The sequence below is a fragment of the Telmatherina bonti genome (assembly GCF_933228915.1).
Source record: "Telmatherina bonti genome assembly, chromosome: 9".
Classification (NCBI taxonomy): domain Eukaryota; kingdom Metazoa; phylum Chordata; class Actinopteri; order Atheriniformes; family Telmatherinidae; genus Telmatherina; species Telmatherina bonti.
Genome location: NC_136627.1, coordinates 36,840,980 through 36,851,430, shown reverse-complemented (window position 1 = coordinate 36,851,430; position 10,451 = coordinate 36,840,980). Strand labels below are relative to the sequence as shown.

Sequence of the window (10,451 nt, the reverse complement as noted above, 5' to 3'; positions counted from 1 at the left end):
CTTCAACACACCTGATCCAAAGTAAATGGATCCAACAGCCAATGAGGTTCTGCACGACTCGTTAATTGTTAATTGTTGCAGGGATTTGTTGAAGACCTGCGGGCCGCGTGGGACCGAGCTGAAGAAGATGCTGCTTTATCTCCACGCTGCTGTCGCACAGCGAACCTTTAGTGCCTCCTTCATGCGTTCTGGTTGGAGGAAGAAAGAATGAGATCATGGATGCCAGCAGCTGACTTGGTCTTCCCGCAGAAGGTGACTGGACTCCACAGACCCAGAGGGAGGTTGCTGGGAGGATTTCCAGACACATCCCAGTTGGAAGCGACCCAAGACTCACTGGAGGGATTATAAATATCCCTTCTGGTCTGGGAACGCTTCAGGATCCCCCAGAAGGAGCTGGGAATGTCACTGGGAAGAGAAATGTCTGGAGCCCCCCTGAACTCGTTCCCTTGATGGAGCCGACCGGATAAGTGGAGAGAGATGGATGGACGTCAGTTTTCCTGTTTCATGAGAAGAATCCATCGGTGTTTCTATTAAAACACACGGAAACCAGTGGTTATTTACCACCAGTTTCCTAAATCCCGTCTTCTCCCAGAATTCCCAGCCTGTAATCAGCCGGGATTTCCCCCCATGCTGCAGATGCTGACCGACGCCGTCTCTTTAAAGTCTCTGAACTGAACCGAGGAGCGCTAATCCACTACGTTCCTTTTTACCGTCTAATGCAGCTGAGGTTTGTGTCTGAAGGTTTCTGCTCGCTGACGTAAATGTGGATGCCTATTTACCCGTCGTCATGGTAACAGCTTTCCCGTTGCCATGTCAGTTCCTCCAGTAGGGGGCGGTGCTGAGTTCTGACACCAGAAGAAGAAATAACAGTTTTTAGCTACTTCTTCTTCAGGTGCTTTTTCTGCATCGTCGTGTTCCTGTTCCTCTTCTTCTTCTGTGGTTGTTTGTCAGCCAAACAGCTGGACTCTGCCAACGCGATGGATAACTAAGCTCCTTAAAAAACAGCCAAATGAGTCGAGTAACCAAATGGTCTGTCTTCTGCTTCCAGCGCAGATGGGCCTTTAAAGGTTGCAGCCTTCTCTCCAGGTTACCATGGTTACAGCCGTTATGCTGGCCAGCCAATCACATGGCAGCAACTATCCCGTAGTCCTGCTGAAGGTCATGCCAAGCATCAGGATGAAGAAGGAGGATTTACGTTACGGACACTAGGAACCGAGGAGCAGAAGCTGGTCTGAGGACTTTCAGCTCCACGTTCAGATGGAAGCATGGATGCCGTCAGGATCCACGCTTCAGCCTGCTGCTGCTGGGATGATGGCACCATGAGGGGGCGTGCTTCTCCACCACAGCAAGAAATAATCTCAGATATTAATCTTCTTCTTCTTTATCTCATTAATCTGACAGGCAAACAGGATGCCAGGTCAGAGGTCACCTGTATGCACAGGCCAGAGGGTTTAAAGTCCTGATTCCTCTCGCTGGGATGGAGAGAGAAGCCGGGAAGGGGAGAACATCATCCATCATAGTTTGGTTTGGAATTCAGAGCTTTTGTTTAGCAGAAAATCCCCCCAACGCTAAAAACAGCTCCAACAGGTTTCGTTTGTTTATTTCTGGCAGCAGGAGTCAGAAGTTGTTGTTGGCAGAAGCGCAGGAATGTGAGGAGGTGGTTTATACCAGAACATGAGCTGGAAATGATGCGTTTTCATTGGTCAGTCCCTTTCCAGCTCCAAGTCGTTCCACTGGTCGCATGTCCGGATGGGAGCCTGGAGGGTCCATACCAGCCACACAAAACCCAAGTAATCCTGGGAAGGATTAACAGTCAATATGCAGAACTACATGCTGGCGTCTACAGCAAGAAGGCCGCTGGTTCGAGCCTCGGCTGGGGGTTCAAACGGCGGTGGGACGCGGGTTTTACCATCCAGACCCAGTCATGTTGGGTAAACTGGTCAGTCTAAGTGTGTGTGAACGGGTGTTTGTCTGTCTGTGTGGCCCAGCGATGGTCCACCCACCTGTCCAGGCGTACCTACCTTTCACCTGATGATCACTGGGAAGGACTCCAGCGTCCCATGACCCTGAACTGGTTCATGTGTATGGAAACCATTTCCATGAGGTAAAGACCTTCAGAACATCGTTGTGAGGTTCAACGTCTTAAATCTAAATGAAGGAGAAACATTCAGTCCAGTCTTATCGGCGGATCCGGTTCCTCCTCTGCTTCCGTCCCCTCCCCCTCTGTCACCGTGTGAAGCCAAAGGGAAGCAAACAGAAATACATGCAGGAATCTTTTCCAGTTTTCTGAAGGTGTAAGACCTCCTGGATGGTCCTGGTGCTAAACGGACCATCTGTCTCCTGGAAGTCCTGATTCTGACCCAGAACTCTTCCCATCACCAGCAACATATGAAGCTCTGGGTGACCGAGCGCCATTAGTCCGTATAGATCCGGGGTGTTCAGCTCTGGTCCTGTGGGGCCACATTCCTGCAGGTTTTCCATGCATCCCTGCTCCAACACACTTGACTCAAAAGAATCACTGTGCAGAACTTCACTGGCCGTTGGATCCGATTAATGTGGGCGAGATGTGTCGGAAAAGGGACACATGGAAAACCTGCAGGACATCGAGGACCGATCCTGGACTCTGGTATGGATCTACCAGGTAGAGCGCCTGACTCAGGATGCGTCACTTTCTTTTCGTTCTTTGCATTTTTGTGTATTCCCCGAGGTAAAAACTGGAGGAGTCAGAATAGTGGGACCTTCCCGTCGGGGTACGGTTGGTGATGGAAATGCAACATGGATCCGGTTTACCGTCCCATCCTGAGCCGGACTCGTTAGCAGAAGCAAGGTTTCACTTCCACATTTACTCATCAGGTCAGAGGTAAAAAGTTTTTATCACAACCACTTCAGCAAATCTCCCCTGAGAGAGCTGGAGGTCACGGCCCAATGAGGCCAACAGAACCACATCATCTGCAAAAAGCAGAGTCTCAGTCCTGAGTCCACCTAAACCGGATCTCTTCGAAACCTCGGCCGACCTGAGAAGTTCTAGAAATAAAAGTTCTGAGAGGAATCGGGTGACAACAGGCAGCCTGATGGAGTCCAACCCTCTGATGTGACCTACTGCCGGCAATGTGGACCCAGCTCTGACACAAACAGGTTCAGCAGGATCAGTCCTGGTTCTCAGATGTTTGGACGTCTTCTGAAACAAGGTTCTCCTTAAATCAGAAGGTTTGAAGTTTTTTGTTTTACTTTCCTTTGGGATTAAACTTCAGCGACAGGAATTAGTGAAAGTCCAACATGATGCAGTTTACGATGCACTACAGACAGAAACCTGGCAACACAGCTGCCCGAACGAGACCAGACCTACAAGTCCAGACCTGCTGGGAACAACAGCTTCCTCCAGTTGCAGGCTACCGAAGGAACAGTGGAAGCATGTCTCCCAGCAGAGAAATGAGATATAGCCGTCTCTCAGAACTTACAGGAACAAACAAACTGTTACGAAACATGACGGAGATGTTGAAGCTGATGGGAAATTCCTCTGAAGACACCTGACATGAAGACCGGCTTTTCCTGGTTCAGTTTCCTGTAAAATGTCTGCAAACGTTGCCAAAGAGAGAGCCTATCTATCTATCTATCTATCTGTCTGTCTATCTATCTATCTATCTATCTATCTATCTATCTATCTATCTATCTATCTATCTGTCTGTCTATCTATCTATCTATCTATCTATCTATCTATCTATCTATCTATCTATCTATCTATCTATCTGTCTGTCTGTCTATCTATCTATCTATCTATCTATCTATCTATCTATCTATCTATCTATCTGTCTGTCTATCTATCTATCTATCTATCTATCTGTCTATCTATCTATCTATCTGTCTATCTATCTATCTATCTATCTATCTGTCTATCTATCTATCTATCTATCTATCTATCTATCTATCTATCTGTCTATCTATCTATCTGTCTATCTATCTATCTATCTATCTGTCTGTCTATCTATCTATCTATCTATCTATCTATCTATCTATCTATCTATCTGTCTATCTATCTATCTATCTATCTATCTATCTGTCTATCTGTCTATCTATCTATCTATCTGTCTGTCTATCTATCTATCTATCTATCTATCTATCTATCTATCTATCTGTCTATCTATCTATCTAGCTATCTATCTAGCTATCTGTCTGTCTGCCGGTTCCGTCTGTCCGTCCATCCATCCTTGTGTTATGAACTGTGAGTTACTATGGCGATGGACTTTTCTGGGACTAAAATCTGTTTCAGCAGATTCCTGTGAATCCACATCGGTGTTGAACTTGAAGTCCTTGAACTCGACCCATGCTCAGTGGTGACCTGCTGTTATCTGACGGGGGAAACATGAAGTGGACACTTACGGGAAAGAATCCCTGAGATGCAGCAGAAACAGAATAAAGTATGAACGTTGGAGGAGACGGATGGCTGCGGGACAATAGCTGCTGTCCAACAGGAGGTCGAGCAATCAGTCATCCAGATACTTGCAGCCGGGGGAGGTCAGCCAGGGATTGTCGAGGAATCAACGATGGTTTTGTGTTTGTTTTCTTCTGCATCCTGTTTTACGCAGATTGAAACACCAGTCCCATACAGAGCAGCGTGGAAAGCCCTGCTTCTGCTGAATGTCGGGTTTTACTGCTTCCTCTACACGAACAGATTTATCAGGAGTTGGTTAACGCCATCATGAACTCTGTTGTAGACCCTCAGTTCCCCCTTTGAGCCCAGCACTTGGCCGGCGGTACGATACCCCGTTTCCTTTTAGAGACCCAGAAGCCGATCCCATCTCGCATCGGACTGGGATTGAACCCTGCAGCTGGTTATCTGTAAACAAATATCTTTAATCCCAGTCAGCATGGCGTCGTGATGCTTTCAGGACCGCCTCAGTCGTCACATCATCAAGCTAAAACAATCTTTCCGCCCATACTTCGGCTGCTTCTGATTGGATGTTACCGAATGGCGGCCTTTCAGTGTGGAGTTAACATGTTCTCCACGTGTATGCCTGGCTTCTCTGCAGGTTGTCCGGCTTCCTCCCACCCTCACAGACATGCATGTTAGGTAGACTGGTGACATTAAATGTCTCTGGGAGCGAGACTGAACGCTGGTCTCAGTGATGGACTGGCGACCTGTCCAGGTGTTCCGGCCTCTCCTCTGCCGGATAACGAAGCGGTTAAGACGATGGATGGATGTTATGGAGTTTACGTAGTGCCACTGGACCAGACCAGAGCGGACCGGACCGGACCAGACCAGAGCGGTCCGGACCGGACCGGACTGGACCGGACTGGACCTGACCGGACCAGACCAGAGCGGACCGGACCGGACCAGACCAGAGCGGACCGGACCGGTCCGGACCAGACCAGAGCGGTCCGGACCGGACCGGACCGGACTGGACCTGACCGGAGGGGACGAAAAGGGACGGAAGGACAACAGGAAGGACGATGTGATAAATAATGGTGAATTTACCATCTAGTGTCTCTGAATAAACACTACATGTTGTGTCTGGACAGTAAACCTCCTGGTCGGATAGAAACGCTGGGAAAACCTCATCTAAAGGGTTAAATATCCACCAGAGAGGAAACGTTTCCTGATCAGATCAGAACCGGCTCGCAAGAAGGGGAACTGTCAGTTATGGGACCTTTCCAGTCGGGTTGCACAGTTTCCTTCCTGTGAACTGCCGTGTTTCAGACCGTCAGCCTGGACAACTACAGCAGCGCTAACTAGCAGTTAGTAACTAAATCTGAATACAGGTTGTTTACAAACAAGTTCCGTTCCTACACCGCGACGAGCCCAGAGCTCCACGCAGGCTGGATTTTATCCATAAATACCCCATCTTCCCAGCTTGGTCACTAAATAACTGTCTAAATACACATATTATACATCATATTTTTGGAAAAACAGTCCAGGCAATTAAAATAGGCACTTCACGCGTCGTGACAGCTTATACGGAACCTTGTAACTTCAAAACTTGCTCTATTTTTTTATTTACATTTATTTAATGAGCTTCGTAAAGTCGAAACAACATAAGTCGAGAACTGTGAAACCTGAGGACCGCCTGTATGTGTAGTTGAAAGAATCAGCTGTCACTTGTTTCACAAGAGAGTTTTAGTCAGTATTTTAATGAATTTCTGTTTATTTTATAAGTTTCCCACCAAAACCCGCAACATAGTTTATCATCAGACACCAATCATTTAGATTTATGATTATTTGTTGAGTCTTTTCCATATTTAACACATTTAACTTATAGTGTTGGCATCAAACCAGTGCTGAACTGTCTGAAAGTTCATGTTTGACTTCATCCACAAATTATTTCAGGTTGTTTCTGATACAAGACAAGTTATGTCATCAGCATACAAGATGCAGTTTAGAAAATAAGGAACATATAAAACTTACAGTAGAAACAAACAGTGGCCTAGGGATGGATCCCTGTGGCACGCCACGCCACCCAGGAATCCTGATTCTGTAGGATAACTTGTACAAACTTTCTGCAAAAACCATGCTGATATAATTTATTTAGGAGCAATTCATGATCAATAGTGTTAAATTCTTTCTGTAAATCCATTAAATTTGTCGTCTCCACCCCAACCAGTCGAGGCAGATGGCTGCCCTCCCTGAGCCGGGTTCTGCCGGAGGTTTTCTTCCTGTTAAAGGGGAGTTTTTTCCTTCCCACTGTCGCCGCGTGCAGCTCAGGATGGGGGATTGGATCCAAGTCATGACTCGATGCAATCAGTTGGTTTCTATTATAGGATATGTATGAAATGATGTGGATGTAAAGTGTCCTGGGACAACATTGGTGTAAAGTGGCGCTGTACAAATAAAGCTGGATTAAAATGAATTAAATTCATAATGTTTGTTCCTTTTCCTCACCTGCATCGTTGATTTGTTCAGTAAAGTTTATTAAAGGACATTAATGACAGTATTTGAGGAAAACATCAGTGGTTTTGTTATGGTGTTGTTTCAGCGTTTCGGGCCAGTTTGTCATGGTTTGAGTTATTTTGTTTTATTTTAATGGTTTTAAGTTGTCAGTGATGGTGGACTGAAGACCAGGAGGCTCTGAGAGAACAGCTGGTTTCTGTCTGGGTGTTGTGGTTGGACCGGTCTGGTTCCTGACCAATCAGCAGCTTTGGGCTGGATGCTACATCATAACCAGGCCAGAAATCTGTCATCTTGTGATGAACTGCTACGACAAAGCAAAATAAATTTCACTTTGAGGGGAGCAGCAGAGAGGAAAGCTTCAGCGGTGAGATAACGAGTCCGGACCAGAGGATCTGAGTCATGCTGCTGGTGCAAAGCTTCTTGCACCGGCAGCTGGTGGATCTTCACCCTGCAGCGCCCTGAAAGTCCAAACACTGAGCATGAGGATGTTCAGTCTAATCCTGAACCTGCTGAAGATCCACATGAGACAGTAAAACCGTCACGCACAGCTCAGATGACGGGAAAGACCATCGCTGGAATCCTGCTGGACGTTTTCATTGTTATCCGAATGGTGGTCCACCTTCCCCAGTCCCACAATCCCAGTCAGGTTGGTCCAGTCAAACCTGCGCTGCCTTCTCCACAAAGTCTGAGATGCCAAAACATTCGCAGTAATCCGTCAGGCGTGACAGAATCCTGTGTGTTTATCAGAAAATAAAGCCAACATGCGGCTTCACCCGGAGTTTCCTTCACAAAGGAGAAGTTCCTCCCAGATCTGGGAGGAACTAAAGACCCCAACCGTCACTTATCCCTTTAACTACATCAACAGAGTTATTTTATAGCGATATTTACCATTTATTACCGTGTAAAAGGTCTAAACTGTTATAGTTTTCTTCGTCTTCTGGCTTCCATGTTGGACAGACAAGAATCAGATCATGAGCAAAGTTTTTACCGAAATATGTCTCAGAAACTGGATTGTACTCACCACGCTGGCCTCTATGGGTTAAACCCTCCACAACGTTGGGACCAAACACACGTTTCTATGTGATATCCTGTAAATAATGTTTAAAAACTGTTTCAACTAAATGAGCTTGTCTGCCCCCCCTTCATTTCTTTTGTTGGCTTAATTATAGAAAGTTTAATTTTATTTTATTTTATTTTATTTTATTTTATTTTATTTTATTTTATTTTATTTTATTTCATTTCACTTTATTTTATTTTTTCATTTTGGTTTACTTGATTTTATCTTTATCTCTAATATTTATTTATTATGTATTTAGAGACGATACTCTGCATTTTCAGAGTTAGAGCATTATAAAGACAATAACAGTCTTATATATATATATATATATATATATATATATATATATATATATATATATATATATATATATATATATATATATATATATATATATATATATATATATATATATGTGTGTGTGTGTGTGTGTGTGTGTGTGTGTGTGTATGTATAAATGTCTTTCTTTTAAAAGCTAATCTAGAAATGTTGTGTGTTTTCAGCAGTGTAGTGCAGTGTTCACAACATTTTAACTGTTTATCTCTTAGAAACGAGGAAAACTGTCCCTTTAACGTCCGACTAGCAGCTTTGTGTCACAGCCTGAACCCGCTTCATGGTTTTGTCTCCTCCTGGAACCAGTTCTGGTGCCGTTCTCAGAAAGCAGTTAAAGACAAACCCAGAGGAGAGAAACAGAAGAGGAAATCACAGGAACGAAGCTGCTGAATCATATTTTCAGTTGAAACTTTGAGCTCTGTGGCTAAAAAGTCCCATCAGATGTCCGGCCAGCCTCCTCCGTCTCTGGACTCGGCAGCTTGTTAAAAACTGATGGATCCCTGCTCTGCTCAGAAGAACAGTCTCTACAGTCTCCACCATGTTTCCTAAGAGAAGAATCGACCTGCATGTTTGACTTGCTTTGTGTTTTCTGTTATCGTTTTATCCAGCTCCATCCTCGCTGACTTCCCTGGACCCCCGCCATCCCTCATACCGCCTCCTCTGCTGGTTCCACGGCTGTGATGAAGCATGAAAGAGGTTATCAGTGGAGTCAGCAAGGTGGAGGAGGAGCAGCTTCCTGCAGCAGCTGCTCTGCTGAGCGAACATGACTGGAAATGATCCGCTGCAACGGGGAGAAAAGCAGCCCAGATGTGTGCAGAGATGCAGACATGGAACGGGGTTTAGAACGGTCCGGTTTGCTGGGAAAACCTGACGGATGGTGATGAGGGTCACTGACACCAGGCATGTCCAGCTCCGGTCCTCCAGGGCCACAATCCTTCAGGTTCTCCATGTGTCCCTGCTCCAACACACCTGACTCAAACTAATCAGTCGTTGTGCTGAACCTCATAGGCTGTTGGATCCATTTAATGGAAGTCAGGTGTGTTGGAGCAGGGACACATGGAAACGCTGCAGGACAGCGGTCCTAGAGGACCGACTCTGGGCCCCCTGATTAGGCGGACTACCTGCAGGAGCGGGGTCTTCCACCGTCCCCGATGGGGCGGACATGTTCCAGGATGACAACTGCGACTTCCACGGAGCTCAGGCGGCTCAGGGAACAGGACACATCGTTTCCACGCCGCGGAGTCCAGACCTGAACCCCACAGAGGGTCCACAAAACACCGCCAAACACCGATTGGCTCAACAGGTTCAGCCAATCAGGATCACATCTGCTAGTCGCCATCTTGGCTGGTTTGAACATAAAAAACATTTTCCAGGTGATTTATGTGTGAAAAACACACGGATCACGTGATGCAATACGTTCCTAACATGTACATGAGAAACAAATGTGCATGCATGTGTCACATGATCACCATAATCCACATGTCCTCCACATGTTCTTCACGTTTTCACATGTTCTTCACATGTTCTCCTAATATATTCCACATATTCTTCACCTGTTCTCCACGTTATTTACATGATTTCACATGTTCCCCACATGTTCTTCACATGTTCCCCACATGTTCTTCACGTGTTCTCCACATGTTCCCCACATGTTCTTCACATGTTCCCCATCTGTTCTTCACATGTTCCCCACATGTTCTTCACATGTTCCCCATCTGTTCTTCACATGTTCCCCACCTGTTCTTCACATTTTCCCCACCTGTTCTTCACATGTTCCCCACATGTTCTTCATGTGTTCTCCACATGTGATCCACATGTTTTTTACATGTTTTCACATGTCCTCCACATGTTCTTCTCATTTTCACACTCTTTACATGTTCCTTATGTTTTCATGTGCTCCACATGTTATTCACATGTTTTCATATGTGATTCACATGTTATTTACATGTTTTCACATGTTCTCCTAATATATTCTACATATTCTTAACATGTACATGTAACATGTTCTTCACATCTATTTCACATGTATATGCACATGTGCAATCATGTTTTTGTAATGTTTTCATGTGAAAAACATGTAAATCACTGATTATTCACATGAGAATAACATTTTCTTACAATATCCATGCGGAGCACATATCCAAACATGTTTCTGTAACATTTTCATTTGATCCACAT

General features: G+C 45.3%; 1 protein-coding gene across 1 annotated transcript in view; it reads right to left on the bottom strand.

The window, feature by feature from the left end:
- Positions 1–1,358: 1,358 nt before the first annotated feature.
- Positions 1,359–10,451, bottom strand: part of LOC306760286 (uncharacterized protein) — a gene marked incomplete at both ends in the record, with an annotated part of 15,748 nt that continues 6,655 nt past the window's right edge. Inside the window, 4 exon segments of the mRNA XM_079246086.1 lie at positions 1,359–1,394; positions 7,214–7,341; positions 7,430–7,568; positions 8,849–8,948. Of these exon segments, the coding sequence (XP_079102212.1) occupies positions 1,359–1,394; positions 7,214–7,341; positions 7,430–7,568; positions 8,849–8,948 (403 nt within the window).